At 41.8% G+C, this 18,648-nt stretch overlaps 1 protein-coding gene across 2 annotated transcripts in view; it reads right to left on the minus strand.

Moving 5' to 3' along the window:
- Window positions 1-18,648, minus strand: part of PLPP1 (phospholipid phosphatase 1) — a 136,715-nt gene that overhangs the window by 40,214 nt on the left and 77,853 nt on the right. For both annotated transcript variants that reach the window (XM_032769029.2, XM_032769028.2), the window contains exon 4: window positions 7,435-7,492. In XM_032769029.2, the coding sequence (XP_032624920.1) occupies window positions 7,435-7,492 (58 nt within the window). The remainder of the gene's footprint in view (window positions 1-7,434; window positions 7,493-18,648) is intronic.

Here is an 18,648-nt window from a genome sequence, read left to right on the forward strand (position 1 = left end):
GGGGGGGGGGGGGGGGGGGAGGGAAGACACGACACTAACAATGTACATGGAAAACTCATGACAAAAATGTTTGTTTTCTCCCCCCTCAGGTATGCCAGCTGTTCTGCCGTTGATAAGGGCACTGACTGAGGGTCTGGCCAGTTCCATAGCTACGGGCATATACAATAAAAACAAAAAGTGACAAACAGTTATAGTTGATAATCTAGGGAAAGCTGTGATGAGAATGGCCTGACTCAAAAAGGCAAAAGGGCAGACCAGCAAGATACACCGACGTTGATCACCAAGATGGTCCCTCCCAGAAGCATGTCAGGAGCGTAAGGGAGTTGCCGTGCCAGTGAAGATCATGCAGCTACTCTTCGAAATCTCGGAACAAAAACTGAGCCATTTCTCAACCTTAGATTTTTGATAAACAATACTTAGTGCTCCAGTCAGAGTCAGCATCAGCCACGTATGATTTATGAACATACAGAGCATCCTACTACAGAACTGGTCACAGACCAAACTGCTTTATATTTTAAGCAATTCATGAACAGAGGCAGAAAAGATTATTTACATTACTTTCCTCAATCTGACAGTTTAAACTGTCAAAATTAAACTTCTCTAACACAGACAATATCAGCTACTTACAGCAGACTTGCAATACCAAGTTTTAACTGACAAATTGTGGCAACTGTCTGTGGGATGGGACAAACACTGCACCTAGAAAGAAATTTATCCCTTAAAATGAGGGGAAAGTAAGAAGTTTGGCTTGAAAGATAAAGCTGCTTGGTGAAATAGCAGGGAAGAAGTGAAGTGGTTTTATCACTTTTCCCCACACCTACCAAATGCTTATTTACTTCTGAAACACACATCCTGTCAAGGTAGCAGATATCCAGCTGGCAGATATTCAGCATTTATTGCATGCTTTGTGCAGTTTGTGCTAGGTTGCCTTCCCCAACACAGTAATACACAGCAGATTCCTCTGTTCCTTCAGAGGAGCAGGAGATTTCAAGGGTCTGGTTATGATTAACACTGAGTAATGCCACATGTTAAAGCCTGTGTGCTGCTTGTGACTCAAACTGCATTTGGAATAAGTATGTACACAGTAAAACGAAGCCAGGATTGAAAGTTAAACAGGTTACTGCATGCAGGGCAATTGTGTCAGGGCCAGTGCTGCACTCTCCATCGCCACACGAGAAAGGTTAGATAGTTCTTTTCCTTATACCATTGCCCTGACTGCCTACATGATAGGAGTATCTGCTTCTTTTAAAAAAGAAATGCAAGGCAGGACCTGATGCACAGCAAGTACAGACTGCAGTGCTGAATGTCCTTGCTGACCGAGCATTCAGCACAGAAGTTGTAAGTAACCTTTATAAAAATTCCTCTGAAATACTCTCAGAACTTTCTGGACCACTAAACTTATTCCAGAACTAAGGAAGGAAGCAGAGCTTCCTCAAAACCTCCTTAACCTATACTGGGCCACCATTACAATTGACCACACATAAGAGGAGCAATGCAGCCAAGTGAGACATGCAGCAGGTACTGGGACGGAAGTGTAGTGGTGCCATTTCCTTACTAATCAGCTTCTAGTTAAATAGACAAAAACTGATTTGGCGAACATTAAAATCATCAGAATTTTGGCTACATGCCTATTACCATATTTCACTGAAGGCCTGTCAGCTAGGATAGGAGGAGACCAATAAAAAGTCCATTTCAGTCAGACCCCTCTAGAAGTCATGTTTATGAGCCACCACAATGTTCTTCCCTGTAAATGTGTTGTCTATGCTCCTATAAATACACGCTGGAGATTAGGAACAAAGATGGAAACCTTAAATGCCTCAGCCACAGTTTGTTAATCTGCGATGCAGGAGCAGTCTGGAACGTCTCTGCTTCTCAGCTGGCATGTATAATTTATCCATGGCCATGCTAAGATTTGTAACACTGCTCCATGACAAGCAGCGTGTCCTCCCTTCATACTGTAACACAGGTGTTAAAGGGGGCAGAAAGAGAATGGGTTTGCCCAAAGAGTTTCACTCTAGAGCTGCACATTAAGCTAAGTTATAAAGTCACACACACACACACGGAAGAGCTGTGGTTGCACACTCAACTTAACTTCATACTCCTGAAAGTGAATTATGAGTTAGTGCTTTCTTTCATGGCCATGTTGTTTCTCAAATTAAATATCATACAGCTTCTACAGCAGTTGATGCATATGTGCAAGATGTTGTAATATGTTTCTTGCCCCTGTGCTAGACTATATGTAAAGAACTACACAAAATATTAGAGGGCGGCACCCTTACTGACTAATGTTTAAATACTCCAACAGGTATTTCTGCAGTAAGTGTTACTGTTAATGCAATTATTACAACTCCTAAACTAAATAGAAAATTTTAAAATCAAACTCTTCCAAAATGTACTTCAGTCAGTAAAACTATATTCTACTATATTCCTAAACTACTGCAACATCTTGATGTTTATTTAAAACTATAAGTAACTATTATACTGACTGCTATTACTAAACAATTACATTAAAACTAATTTTAAAGGTTACACATTAATTCAGATCCATTTTAATACAAAGAAATATAGCTGTGTACCTTTCCAGCTCTTAACTATTTACAGCTTGCTAATATTCACACAGGTATTAAAATAGTCACTTTATACTAAGAATGAATTAAACATACCACCCAAATGTGTCTTAAACGGTCCTATAGGTTACGACACACACTTCCATTTTTAGAACAGTGTAATACTCTATTACAAAATTTCAGTAGTAGTATGAAACAATTTCTCTTATACCCTTTTAATATATGGGGCTACAAATTGGTACACATTTTAGTTATATACTTCTACAAAGAAATTAATTATCCAATAGTCAGCTATTTGACAACTACCATATCTCTCACAATTAAATGTATAATTTCTTCAAAATGTTAGACATGTGCATCTAAGAATGTACCCTGTTTGTATATTTTATTGTACAGAATGTGGTCATAGTTCTCAAAATATCTCCCATATGATATAAAATACTTTTGTTGTTGCTCATCTGATCCTGTGGGAGCTCATTTCATAATGTTCATGATTACATCATACATAGAAAGGACTGCTCATCCTACCTGGACAGATGAAGAAACACAAACCCCTTCAACCTCAGCCCACTACCTCACCAAAAGCTAGGAGTAAAGATGGTCCTTCCAGAGGCCCCAGAAGATCAACAAACCTAGCCTCTGATGGACCAAGTTGGGCAGGGTGAGTTCCAAAGCTGACCCAGTGAATTCTACACTAGCTTCAGTTTCGGAGCAGTCTCAAGGTATGGCTTCAGTGGGGAGCTACATTACAGCAAGCTAATCTCAAAATGACAAAAGATGTGGTTAACAAAAGCCAGGCTCACATCAAAAAGGCTGAATTCCTCACCAAGCACAGATTGAGAAAATGCTCCCAGCCAGAGCCACTTTTCAGGCATCCAGCAGCAGCCCAGGATCTACCACCACATCCAACTGTAACTGGTACGCACAGATATAAATTCTGCCAGTTTTTCCAGAATGAGCAGAATATCTCAGTAATCACTACAGCTGGAGACTTCCATTTTAAAAAGAAAAGTCTGCTCCACAGAGAACAAGGCAGCAGCACGGAAGAGATGCTAGAATGCCTCACTGCAGCATATCACATGAATCCGCTTACAATGCAGTTTTGAACAACAAAATAAAAGGCAACATGTTCTTCTGGACCCCCCTACAACATAAAGCAACCTGATAAAGCAACATGATCTTCTGAAGTACAGTTATTGTTACCAGATGTGCAGACAGACATGTGGGGGGAGTGTGATGCTCTTAGGGGTTCATTGTGACTTTGGATGTGACCCACCAAGTACAGAGTCTCATACGGATTTGCGGTGATGCAGTTCTCAGGACTCCATCCAATTTAAATGTTAAGTGCGACAGCAATGCACAAGACCGGAAGTTTTATACAGACACATACGTACATATCCATGCATACACACACAGAGGGAAGCAATCTCACTATTGGCAGGCTGAGGGACCATATCACCTAACAGACCTTTCCCTTCCCTTTAGTTTATGTGGTTGTACAACTGAGTGAGCATACCATATAGACCTCAGTTAGGGATATGGTCTTGGTTAGGTCAGGCAATGAGGCACATCTAGCATCACTTTTTCTTGCATAGCTTACAGATAAACAGGCTGGGCATAGACATTTTCTGTTAACTTCTGTTCATAGTACAGAGCAGGCTGAGTAACTCAAATATTCAGTGAGAAGAAAATCTATGGGTTCTGTTTCCAGAGTTCAGTAATCAATTACTTCATTCCACTACAGAAATGGTGATTTTGACCAAAATGACTCAAAAATTCCAAGAACAAAGAAGTGATCGTATACTACTGAGACAGTCAGACTCAGTCCTGGTGTGCAGCAAACTAAATAAGGCACTTAACCTCTGTTGTTGTAAGCTGATATATGGAGGAAGTTGTTGCTGTCAACGTGAACATTAAAAAAACAAACAAACAAACAAACAAAAAAAAACACCTTTCACCGCACTACTGGATTTACAGGCTGGTAAAAAGTAGCCTGCACATACAGATAGGTAGGGTACATGGGGGGGGGGGGGGGGAAGAGGCAAAACATAAAAATGAAAAACAAATCTAAAGACAATCTTCCCCACAGAGCAATTCTGACCTAGAGGCTGGAACCGTGTCTGTGGAATGGGAGTTTTGGGTGCTTTATTAAGCTTACACACACAAAAAAAGTCCAGGAAACCATGCTGTTTTAAAAACTTGCTCTTCATGCCTCATTGAAAAGCGTGCTCACATTTTTTTTAGTATTTACAAAGATTTAAAAAATGCATCTCAAGCTTCCATTTTGAATAGACTATCCAACTGCTGCAGAGGTTATTCTGGTGCCAAAAGAAAAGTAACACAAGATGAAAACCTTGGGGTATGCAGCCAAAATGGAGAAGTGAATTTCATCAGAGAGTTGCAAAACTGTAATCCTAAACTTCAAATACTGTGCAGCAAATCAGGATTTTGCAAATGCATAAATTTACACCCAAGATTGAAGCCTTCTGCTGAGCAGGTGAACAAGACTAAAACAAGCTGTTAAAGTCCCTTTTACATTAGTACTTAATGACAAAAAATTAAGACACCTATCACTAAAAAGAGTCAATACTTTGGAGCAGGGGAAAGGAGAGAAAAGGAAGCCAATCCACAGTAATACAGACCCAACATTCAGCCTTTTGGATTTTAATCAAGGGCTCCTCATTTGGATTAACTCCAAACCAACTGGATTAATTCCAAACTAGACTGGGAAAAGCATTCAGAGTTTTGCAATAAGGAGCAATCATTCTGCGGTGGGAAGATTGACTGGATCACCCTTAAAATTGGGTGGATAATCCTTAAACAGTCTATGTCACACAGAATATCCTAACAAAGATTTCTGGCCCATTCTGGCAACCGTGGTAGGATCTTCCCATCAACCAACTTCTTTAAACATGGCTATAGTCGCCATGGTTCTGGTCCGAGAGTGGAGATGGCCACAGAAGATGGTCTAGATGCTTCCTAAACCTAAGAAAATCCTATTACATTAACAGTTTAGCAGTTCTGTTGCCATGAGGGTTTGATGCCAATGTATAAGATTACTGGTCTTAATAGGCAAGTTGTGTGCCTTCAATTCTTGTGGCAGTAAACTCTGGAGCTCACCTCTCCTCACCTTGTCCCATTGCTGTAGTTAAAATCAGTACATGTGCTCAAGCTGCAACCCCCTCAGTATAGAAGTCAGGGGGCTGCTGGCAGGGCACACAGAGTACGTGAGGGTCCCTCAGCTTTGGAACTCAATCAGAAACAGTCCACATTTCCAGGCCTCCTGGGTCATCTTTTCCTGGAGGCTTTAGGAGAGAAGCACATTGTGCATGCAAGGGTACAGATGGGGTTCACATTGTTGAGAGGGGGTGGTTATTTCACCCACTTCTTTCTTCGCTAAAAAATCTGATTGATTTTGCCTACTGTTGCATATGGTGGAAGCTGCTGCTGAGACTGTATATTTAGATGTGTTCTTAGGTACTTAACAAAGGAGCTTGGGCTAGCCACCCTGTCAGTTACAGATCTTGTGACACGGCCTCTTTGTCCCCATACACTGCAAGATATGAAGCAGTTCATTGGGCAGCTTTATTCGTTCACTGGATTGGATAGAAAAACTACCCTATCCTGCAGAGTTTTTCTACTAAATAATTTTCAAATTTGCTGATGCCTTGTTTCATGGCTCAAGAAATTTATCCACTTACACAGATCATCTCAGGGCCGCTTGGGGGGGAGGGGGGAAGCAAGGGGGGCAATTTGCCCTAGGTCCCACAGGGGTCCCCACGAGAGTTTTTCGGGGCCCCTGGAGCAGGGTCCTTCACTCACTCTGGGGGCCCTGGAAAAAAAACTCTTGCAGGACCAGGGCCCCCAGAGCTTCTTCCACTCCAGGTCTTCGGCGGCGGGGAGTCCTTCCGCCCCGGAGCAGAAGGACCCCTCGCCGCTGAATTACCACCGAAGCAGGCCCCCCCCCCGCTGCCGAAGACCCTAGGCCCCCTGAATCATCTGCCTGTAGTGAACAGAAACAAAAGATGTATACTCCATTAAGAGTAACACTAGCATAGTTCTAAATCAGCAACTACAAAGGTGAAGAGGTGTATCTAACCTAATCTCTTACTCAGAAAGAGTTATAAAATCTGGCTGTAAGCAAGTAAAAAAAGCATTTTAACTCGTTTTCCCCTTTTTTCAGTATAAATTAAGGGTAATGGATGCCCAAAATACAGCTCAAAAAGAATCCATAGCAGCTTGCAACCTTCCTATAACTATAGGGCAAGAGGGCAAGCTGGTCACACTGCAGGTTTTTATATTGGGGAATTCAAGAGAAAACAATCCTTTATTCATCTGTGAAGGAAGATGCAAGCTCAAGCCCATTTCAATGCTCAGTTAAGGTTAATTTAGTTTCCTTACAGGCTTTACACGTATTATGAAAGCAGACATTTCCTATCCCATATGAGGCATATCCTATGGAAAGATATGTTTTTAATGCCCTGCTTCTGTTTTTAATGCCCTGCAATACTTTAATGCCCACCAACCTAAGTAACTACACATTTTCCAAACCCACTGTCATCTGGTTCAATAGAAAGAAAGGACATAAAAGCCAGCTACCTTGTGAAATGCCTTTTATTCCTACTAAAACTTGCATACCTGCTCTCTTTAATATTTTGCCACCTCCTTCCCCACCCCAAACACATGCTGGCCCTCATCCATCACTGAGCAAAAATCAATTCAGAGCAACACTACCACCCCTCCTCCAAGCATGATGATTTAATGCATCTCTCACATAAGACAAGCCAAAGGAAAATACTGATGCAGCAAGTGTTTCAACTTCATGCTTTGCAACATAAACCAGTTTAGATTGGCAGAATATACTTACTGCTAGGAACAGCATGCAGTACATGGAGAATGAAGAATGCCCAGAGTAAAATGACAGTCTGGAAAAGAAAAAAAATATAGACATATTAATCACTTTTCACTTACAAAACAATAATGTGTTGCAGGATAATATACAGTCACTCTAGAAAGTGAGCAGGTAAAATGCAGATGTCCTCACATTTTTTTATTCAAAGACACTATCTTTGCAATGAGTTCTACCCCAGCCCCAGAAAGGGGTTCTTTCAATGCAAACTTCTATATTAGGATCTATAACTAAAGAATGGATTAAATTGTCTAATAGCTGCACTAGATTATCTTTGGTGGATTAGCTCTCAAACCAAGACAGCTACTCAGGCAGTAATTGCCAATAACAATCCACTGATTAAAACATAAGTGGAAAACGAGTGCCTCCTGAAATGCAAGTATTTCAGGTGGCTTTTTAAAGCAATATGACAAGACTTGTTTTTTTATCTCCCAGATTAATGCGAAAGAGCCATTACTCTCACTTGCATGTTATTAACAAAAGAAGTTTAAATCTAATCCTGTGAAAGAGTGACAGAATCTAAAGAACAAATACAGATGCTCTCTGACTTACACAAGCATTGTTATGGAACACCTTGCTTAACTCGAATTTTGCATAAGTCCGAAACGTATACCTGACCATTATGCAAAAAACAAACAACCCACCACCTCCTGTTTCTAGCTTATGGCACTTCTTCCGGAAGTGCAGATTTTTGCGTAAATTGGATTTGCATAACCAGGGGGGAATCTATACACAATATCATCTGAAAGAGAGTAAAGGCCTGACTGCAGATATCAGGGCATCCTGAATCAGTCAGCGTGTATTTAGTATATGTGAACTGTCCTGTAAGGGGTGGGGCTCATTTCTCATTTACTTAGTTTTCAGACTAGAGATGATTCATGGCATTATCAGTAATTTTCCGTTCTTGGAGGGATATTATTGAAAACAGTATCTTAAGAGTAGTAGTCATAATATTGAAAATAGTAGGGGAATGGAGATTTGTTTTCCCCGGGGGGATGACATATAATTGATTCTTTTAAATTTTCAGATATAGTTACTTCCTTTCCTCTATCTAGAATGTGTTAAATTACCAATTTAGGAGTTTTAATCATATCCAATCCACGTATTAGTCAAGGGTTTCAAAACCAATTCCACTCATTACTAACCAGATCATTTTTTCCTTCTCAGATATAGAAAGCACTCTTGCCTATCACAGCTTATACCTAGGCCCAGTCTATGCTTAAAAATTTAGGTCAACATAGCTATGAGCTTCAGGAGAGTGAAAAAGTTCACACCCTTGAGCGACAGCTGTGGTAATTGTAGACACAGCTCAGTTGTTGGAAGAATGCTTCTACTACTACTATGGCTTGGAAGGTGTTCCTATACTGCTGGAAAAACCCCTTCCGTCAGTCAAGGCTGTTTTTATGCAAGTATACCTACAGCACCGCAGTACATCAGTATAGTTCCCATGTGTAAACATACTGGATATGTCTATGCACCAATTAAACACCCGCAGTTGGTCCAGGTCAGTTGACTCAGGATCATAGGGCTCAGACTATGGAACTGCAAGGGGTGAGGGTCCCAGAGCCCCACCCTTGTGGGGTCCCGGAGATTGGGCTCAAGCCCGAGCCTGAACATCTACACAATTTTACAGCTCTGCAGCCTGAGTCCCACGAGCCTGAGTCAGCTGCCTAGGCCAGCCATGGGTCTTTTATTCCACTGTAGACGTATCCATTCTTAACTTGTACATTGAAATTTAAGGATGAAACATCAAAGCTTTACGAAAAAAGGCAAGTATCCTTGTCCCCTCATCTGAAAAATGGGGATAAGTGAGGCACAAAGAACAGCAGGCCAGTAGCAGAAATGAAAACAGAACCCAGTCCACTGCACAATCCACAATCCTCTGAAGCAGGGGTGGGGCAAACTTTTTGGCCTGAGGGCCACCTCTGAGTATGGAAATTGTATGGCAGACCATGAATGCTCGCAAAATTGGGGGTTGGGGTGCGGGGGGGGTGAGGGCTCTGGCTAGGGGTGCGGGCTCTTGGGTGGGGCCTGAAATGAAGAGTTCAAGGTGTGGGGAGGGCACTCTGGGCAGGGGCAGGAGGTTGGGGGAGGAGGGTTCCGGCTAGGGGTATGGGCTCTGGGGTGGGACAGAGGATGAGGGGTTGGGGGTGAAGAAGGATGCTTCGGACTGGAACCGATGGGTTCAGAGGATGGGAGGGGAAATCAGGGCTGGGGCAGAGGGTTGGAGTGCAGGAGGGGGTCAGGGGTGCAGGCTCCAGGCAGCGCTTACCTCAAGCAGCTCCCAGAAGCAGTGGCATGTCCCCTCTCCGGCTCCTACGTGGAGGTGCAGCCAGGCAACTCTCCACACTGCCTTGTCTGCAGGCACTGCCCCTGCAGCTCTCATTGGCCGTGGTTCCCAGCCAATGGAAGCTGCAGGGGTGGTGACTGGGGTGGGGAGAGCGTGCAGAGTTCCTTGGCTGCACCTACACATAGGAGCTGGGGGGGGAGGGGGGAATGGGGACTTGCCACTGCTTCTGGGAGCCACACTGAGTGGAGCAAGCCCCTGACCACGCTCCCTGTCTGGAGTGCTGGAGCGGGGCAAGCCCCAGACTCTGCTCCCCAGCAAGAGCTCGAGGGCTGGATTAAAACGTCTGGTGGGCCGGATGCAGCCCCCGGGCTGTAGTTTGCCCACCCCTGCTCTAAGGTAATGGTCAATGGCTCCTGCATGCAGTACATACAGAATGAAGAAACCAAGTTGAGAAAGAAACCAGCTGTCTACTCAGATTGGGGACAGAGAAAAAACTGTAGAGAGCTCTAGTTTTCCGAGACACTTTCTACGCCACAGTATATTGTGGTTTTATGTAGGGTTGACAGTCTGCACTCTTTTCCATTAGATATTCCATAGGCAAATGCATGGATTAGTCCAATATACTCCAGAATGCTTTTTCGCTCTGAGAGAAAAAGAGATATTGCACATTTCTATTATTTTGTCTCAAGATAAGACTGTACCACAAGATACTACTACTTCATTACCACAGATCACGTCAAAGAATTGCATTCTTCCTGTCAGAAATATCCTATGTATGTTCTTTTTCATGCTTGCCATTTTAAAATATTTTCAGACATATGTCTGGGGCCAAACCACGAACCAACTTATACCCTGTGGGTAAGTTCAATAGGCAACATCACTGATGAGTCTAGGTAGAATTTGTCTCTGAACAGAACAGGCACCCATCTGAAGGTTTTTCTTCCTTCTACTAAACAAAGCCTTTGCCATGTTTTAACTGAGACCGTTAAAAGGTCTATTCAACATTCCCCTGTGCACAACCTCTCTCTTCCAAAAGCGCTATCAGAACATTCCATCTGTCAAGCCAGCCAAGTGGTTGAACATTCCAGGCTTCTTCACGATGCTAGCTATGAGTGCTAGCTCACCACAGACAAGTATTCACACGTGCAGCAGCAGCCCATATCTGAAACAAAGTCTTTTTTGTTTTTTAAAAACAGTTTAAACTAAATGCAAGTCACTCCAATAACAACTCATGCATCAGGCATAGTAGCTGTCACGATGTATGTTATTGTTTCATGACAACTGGCTTTATATATTTTTGCTAGAGATGTTTATTTCAATAAATCTGATAATACAAACATATGACATTTCTTATTTTGACACTCTCCACTCTGGCCACTGAGTGTAATGCTGACATCCTGCTTTTGCAATAAGCTAGTTAGTCCACAGAAGGCTACCGAGTAAATGGATCACTTCCAACAAAACACACTGCAATGCTTCACTTAAACAGGAAAGAACGCAACATTAATTCTTTTCAATTGGGCAATGCAGGCTCAAAGTAACTTATCCACTTCTACCCATTTGAAAAACTCCTCAAAAAAAGCAAAGTCAATTTTACTGTAATTGCTAATTATATCAGAAATATGATTTTAGAACACACTGTGCAAAATACAGTCAGACAACGTAGTTTTCATAAGCTTTAATCAACTGCTACAGCATTTTCATGCCATCACAATAACTGTGCCATAAGTCTCACATGGTTTGTGTTAAAAGTCAGAGTAAATTTGACAGCTACTTTTTCCAAGTTAGCAGTGCAACCAAGTAACAATAACTACTTCAGCCTATTAATACAAACTCACATTTCACAGAATTGTATTTGAATTGTTCTTCCAAATATAGGAGACATTTGTAAGAAGCTATTTTAAATACACCTCTACCCAGATATAACACGACCCGATATAACAGGAACATAACGTAGTAAAGCAGTGCTCCAGGGGGGCGGGGCTGCACACTCCAGCAGATCAAAGCAAGTTCGATGTTACGCGGTTTCACCTACAAAGCAGTAAGATTTTGGCCCCAAGGACAGTGTTATATCAGGGTAAAGGTGTATATTTAACCAGATTTCCCTTATTCACAATAATCAAATCCCTTCAAAATGCTTAGTTTCGAGCCCGACACATTCATTCTCTGAGAGTCAAAAGACCTATTTTAACCTACAATAGGCTTATCACACATATTCTTAAGAGTTACCTTTTCCTATCAATCCTGGACACCAATAACAAGAACTGAAACATTCCACATTGTGCAAAGCCTGGTTGAAGAGATTTTGGCCAAGGAAGTTTTACAAGGGCTGGGGGAAAATGTAGCTTCCGACTGCAAATCCCTATGCAGATGGTAGTACTCTGAGGATCTGCACTGTGCTTCTCCAGTACAGCCCCCCAACTCCTGTACAGTGCTGCAGAGCTCTCTACTGTGGCAAGGGAAGATTTGAGGGTGCTCAAGTAAAATGGGAAGTATACCTAGATTTAAGTCATTCACAGCAAAACCATCAGTAATATTTTTGGGGTCCTTTGGCACTTCTGTAGTCTGTTTAAAAGAAAACAAGCTCTCAATCAGAGCCACTCCCAGAGCCATTGCAATGCACTTTACTGAGAACGAATGATCAAAAAATAATTTATTCTAAAGCCTTTTTAACTTCTGTGATCCTACATAGAGATTTTGAGGTTGGACGCTAAAGCTGTAGTGTTATGAAACATTAGAGAAAAGCAAATGTAGCCCCAATTTTCAAAGAAGAAATTAAGAGTGATCCTAGCAATTACAGTCCTATAGGTTTGTCTTGCAGCATTAGTAAGATAATGGAATAAAATCAGAGGAAAGAAACATCAACATTACAGGCCCCTTTGATAGAAGCAGCATGGGTTTAGAGAATAAATCTGGATAAATCTGGATAAAAAGCTTTGTTCTTTTAAGAGCACTACCAAATTAGTGGATGGAGGAAGACTGTATGTGTCATGTATCTGGAGTTCAGGTAAAGGATTTCATACTATGTCTCTCACATTTTCTTGGAATCTGAAATTCAGTTTGAGTGGCTAGAAATACTCATGTGGATGGAAGACTGGTTAGGAAGCTGAAAAATAGTCAAGAAAGTAAAGTTTATTCTACACACAAAATTGCTGTTCAACTAAAAATTTTTAAAAATCACCCAGTAAACTGGTGCAAAATGCCACGTGGAAACTCTTAAATAAAAGACATTAAATTGAATTAAGTTGATTCCTTACCAAATTAAGCTAATCCAATATAAACCTGTTTGATTAAAATAGATTTTAGTTAAACCAGAGCAAGTCATGTGAAGTTCAGCTAGTAGGGTACTGCCAAGATCAGCAACAGAGCTAGTCTAATTCAAGTGTTAAGAAATTTGCAGACAATACCAAAGGAGGAATTGCTAACCCAAGTGAGGACAGAGAAACCATACAAGTGAACACAGAGTAAAAAGATATGGGCTGAAAACAGAAGATTCAGCTTGGGTGAAAATGGGGGAAGGGTGGCAAAACAACAGATCTAGGAAAAATAATCTAGCACACACTAAACAAGATCACAGAATACGAAGAACTGTAATGCTAAGATGAAAGGTAATAATGGACTGCATGTTAAATTTGAATGTCATAATATATTGGCCATAAACAAGACAAAGAAACTCTAGGTTAAACATGCCAGACTTCACATAACAGGGAACTCTCTTTATGACTCTGGTACACTTGCACCTGCATTACAACTATATTTCTTGGGATCCCATCACCAGAAAGATATTGCATGCCAGGGGAGGAACCAAAGATAACTCTGGGGGAAAAAAATTAAACAGATGATCGAATGAACTGATTTAAGGAAGGAGAGGTTAAAGTGCCAGGCCTGTATAAGTTGGCTAAACAATGAGTAATGGGGAGAATGTAGTCTAAACATATCAAAAGGGCATAAATAAGGAGGAGAAGAGTATAGTGTGGCACAAGGAGGTTATAACTAGGAGACATGGGATGAATTGAAGGGAAAATGGAGGCTGAATACTAAGGCAACCTTCCTGATCTAGAGGTATATTAGACTGATTTAAGGACAGTGATGGAAGCCCCTTCACTTGGGAACATTAAACCTAGTCCAGTCTAACACACTAGCAAATCTACAACAGGGAACAACCCCACAATGGTAGGAGAGAGGACCAGATGAGCATAGAATGGAAATAAAATTAGACAACACAAGCTACGCATTGCAGTTTTAATCAAATATTAAAAAAGCCAAAGAGCTCTGTATATTAAGCAGGGCATTATCCCTAACATTTTCAAATTGTCAGGACATGATCTAACAAATTATATACTTTAGTCTACATGTGTAGAATCTCTCACTTTTTTTTGAAGCTAGAAAGGAGCAAGCAAACTACCATCCAGCAACAAAAATCTAGATCTATTTTATAAACTCTATTTTCTATTGATATACCATGTACTTACACGTATAAGTTCTAAGAACATAAATGGGAGTTCAAGGCTTGTGCATTTTTATATACACAGAGTAGGAGGGACACACAAGAACCAACCTTTACCCCTCCCCATCTGTAGAAAGATCTCTTAAAAGAATTAAAGAGACAAATAGGGACAGAAAGTGGTTAAAAACCATTGATTTAGACTGGGCCCCCCTTCCTCCTCCTCCTCCTTTCCCCCTCCCCCCCCCGGGACAGGATATTGAGCAACATTAATATTTCTGATGAGTTTTAAACAACCCTGAACTCCAGAGAGGATTTCAGGGTTTAAAAGGAGACACAGTAGTGGCAGTTAGACTGGACCCAATATGTTCTTTCAATAGGGCTTAGGTCAATCTCCTCTAGACAAAAAAAAGAGTTCAAACAATGTTTGTAACATGTCTGAAATGTACCCAAGACATAGATGCTTTCAGTTAAAAATCTAGGCATAAAGCAGCTGATACAAATGCTATTTTAACAGCACACTGCTGCTGGACAGAGGATTATTATTTCACATAAATTCTCTCAAAGATTTCAAATGACATGTAGAAATACACACACTATATATATATATATATGGTGAAGTGTGAAGAGTTTTATAAATCATTCCTAATCGCATACAGAAAACAGACCATCTGCTTAGCAGTTATCTGCAACTATTCAAAAAAGCTTGGAAGAGTTCTGAAAAGGGATCAATTTTGAAAAAAACTGGAGATCCAAAAAAGAGGCAGCCAAAAACAAAAACTATAAATCAAGTCCAGAGCCATATAAATAAGATGAAAAAGGGTAGACAATGCTAGAAGCGCCTCAACTCAATAAACTGTAGTTTTGCAGAGGGGTTTTAGGGTAGGTTTGTCACTAGTAATCTTTTCCCCCACAAAATTAAACATGGCTCTATTTTAGGAAGCTTGGCAGATAGCAGGGATCTTTTCAAGTGTGACGGTACCTGATGATACAAATATGGTATCTACGTATTTGAAGAGCTACTATAAAAATCTTTCCCCCGTCCTATGTCCCCTCTCTCTCTATCTCAAAATCAATCAATCCATCAGGAAAAGTATCATTTCCTACTACCCACTTACAGGGCAGAGAGACAGTATGTTCTAGTGAGTCAGGTAATTATGAACTAGAAAAGATTTTGCATTTTGATTAGCCTTCTCTTCCCCTCAGTGTTCCCTGCCAAGCCCAAGCAGCCAGGCTCAGCATGTGGGGAGTCGGCTGGAACCCTTCCCCCAACATCACAGAGTGGACACGAAGCTGCCACTAAGTACCACGATAATGTGTGCTATACGGTTTGTCTTCACTGTAGAAGTAACTCTTACTCACGTGTTGCCCCAACACAGCTCCCATTCACACACAAGAGCCTCTGACCTGAGTCTGGTGATGCTTTACATGTGGGCTAGTCAGTCAATCCTGGGGCTAGGATACAGCCAGTATGGTGTTTACACTCAGGCTGGTAAACATGCCCACTTTTCAGCAAGGATGCAGGCTATACCACCGGAGTGCTGACAGTCTTCTAAACATCCCAAGTGCCCAAAAGTTCTCCCACAATTCACTGTCTCGACTTCCTACAGCACTAAGGACCATGGAATGTGATCACAGAAGCACAGCTTCTGACCTGAGAGAGTACAGCACAAGTACAAATACAGTTGAGTGGAATCACTCAAGTGTGGCTTTGCAGCATGGCTGCCCACACTGGGGTGACCATCACTCAAGTCACATCCTTAGGCTATGTCTACACTGCACGCCAGTTGTACCACCATACACGTAGCTACATGTCACAGAGAAAAATGGACTGTGTTCACACAGTGGTATGTAGCTACATGCGTAGTGAAAGGCTCTGGCGGGAGGAGGCAACAGAGGGAAGAGACTTTGGCAGCACAACAATACAGCTACAAATAGCAATACAGACAGGGAAGGCACTGCTTGGGGGAACAGAGCGCTGTGTATATCCACAGAGCTTGAGGTCTTCAAACCACAGTTTGAGGACTTCAATAACTTAGACATAGGTAGGGGTTTGTTACAGGAGTGGGTGGGTGAGATTCTGTGGCCTGCATTGTGCATGAGGTCAGACTAGATGATTATAATGGTCCCTTCCGACCTTAAAGTCTATGAGTTTAGGTGCATCTTTCCTCTACTCTCCTCAGCAATGCCTCACCAGCTACACATTGTGTAGTGCATCTACTCTACATGCCACCAAAAAGTACGTGCAGTGCAGACACACCAGTAGGAATAGTTTAACAGTTGCCCCCACGGTGCAGCAGTTCCCCCCGTCAATTCATGGTAGATACTGCACTGCAGAAATAGCTTCTGCCGCTCCTGGTTCTCCCACCTCTGAGGTGACTGGTTGGTTGGTGCAGCTACATGTCAGAGGTCAGGAGGTGGTAGTTAAGTGTCGGGCAACAAGCCAAACAGCTCCAGAGAAAGGATCACCCACTCCTTCAACAACAATCAAAAACAAAACAAAAAAGCTGTCACCACAACACTGTTAAATAAGTACATTTGGAGGGGGGTGGTCTTGTTTTTTTGTTTGTTTAATGAAAAATATAAACTAAAGAAACTGCCAGACTGGCTCAGATGATTAATCCATCTAGTCTAGTGTTCTCTCATTAATGCTGGCCAGCACCAGCTGTGTCAGGAAGAATAAATCTTGCAGTTATGGTTAACCTACCCCCGGGAAAAATTTCGTCCAAACCACTCCTGCCATAGTTAGAGGTTGGTTTGTGCCCCAAGCTTAAGAGATTATATCCCTTCAAAACTTCAACTGTGTGTGTTTAATCTTTATTTTCACAGCTCTGGATATTCTTGTTATCCACACAGATCTAGTACTTTTTTGAACTTTGATATCACTGAGACCAAGAGCTCAATATGTTGCAATGAATTCCTCAGTCTCAATGCAAGCACTGTGATAATCTATTTTCATTTGTCAGTTTTGAATTTGCTTTTTCAAATTCATTAAATATCCCTTTGTTCTTGTATTATGAAGGTGAATTAGAAGTTCCAGGTCTACTGTCTCTATATCATTCGTCCTTTTGTATATTTGATCATGTTCCGTCTTATCCATCTTTTCTCCAGCAATTATGCAGTAAATTCGATAAACCAAGAATTTAAAAAGAAGAGACTAAGTACTAAGCCCTTATATGTCTCAGATGAGCTATATTTTTATAGTTAGTCTTCACAACGCCCCTATGAGTTAGACAAGTATTATCCCCATATTACAGATTAGGAAAAGGGGATAAAAGGATACATGATTTGACTATGGCCAGAGTGTCCATGTTAGAGCAAAGATTAGCACTCAGAAGCTCTCGTGTGCCAATCCCATCCTCAGGCAACACTTTCTAGGTGTCAAACAAACAGCTTGTAACAATGGTAGTAGAGGACAAAAGCAACACATTTTCTTCTGATTCAGCAGTCCAAAGATTGTATTGCATCAGCATTACATGGAATTTCAGTCACTGATCAGATTAGTGTGGGGATGGCCATTTTATAGTCAATGTTTTGACAGAGCATTTCCAAGGTTTCTGTTTGGGGAACATACAATGTATGCAGATTCCCAAATTTTAGATGCAGAGCATTTCCCCTGCTTCCAGGAAAAGGAACTCTGCTAATTAAGAAAATTTTAACAGCAGACATTTTTGCTAAAGACTAAGGCCTGGTCTACACTACGCGTTTAAACCTATTTTAGCAGCCTTAAACCGATTTAACGCTGTACCCATCCACACAACGAGGCCCTTTATATCGATATAAAGGGCTCTTTAAACCTGTTTCTGTACTCCTGCCCGACGAGTGCTGAAATCGGTATTACCATATCAGATTAGGGTTAGTGTGTCCGCAAATCGACGGTATTGGCCCTCCGCCAGCGGTTATCCACAGTGCCACCATTTTATGGCCACTCTGGACAGCAATCCGAACTTGGATGGGCCAGGTAGACAGGAAAAACCCCGCGAACTTTTGAATTTCATTTTCTGTTTGCCCAGCGTGGAGCTCTGATCAGCATGGGTGGCGATGCAGTCCCAAATCCAAAAGAGCCCAGCATGGACCGTACGGGAGATATTGGATCTGATCGCTGTATGGGGAGAGACAAACCTGTTCTATCAGAACTCTGTTACAGAAGATAAATGCCAAAAGCATTTGAAAAAATCCCCAGGCTATGATACAGAGTCCACAGCACAGTGCTGCGTGACAAGCGTAACGGAAAGCGAAAGAATCAAATGGACGCTCAGGGAGGGATGGGAGAGGGGTTACTGAGGACTCCAGCTATTCCACAGTCCACAGCAGTCTCCAAAAAGCATTAGCATTCTTGGCTGAGCTCCCAATGCCTGTAGGGTCAAAACACATTGTCCAGGGTGGTTCAGGGTATAGCTCGTCAATTTACCGCCTCCCTTCCCCCCATGAAAGAAAA

This window comes from Chelonoidis abingdonii, chromosome 6, assembly GCF_003597395.2.
Source record: "Chelonoidis abingdonii isolate Lonesome George chromosome 6, CheloAbing_2.0, whole genome shotgun sequence".
NCBI lineage: Eukaryota > Metazoa > Chordata > Testudines > Testudinidae > Chelonoidis > Chelonoidis abingdonii.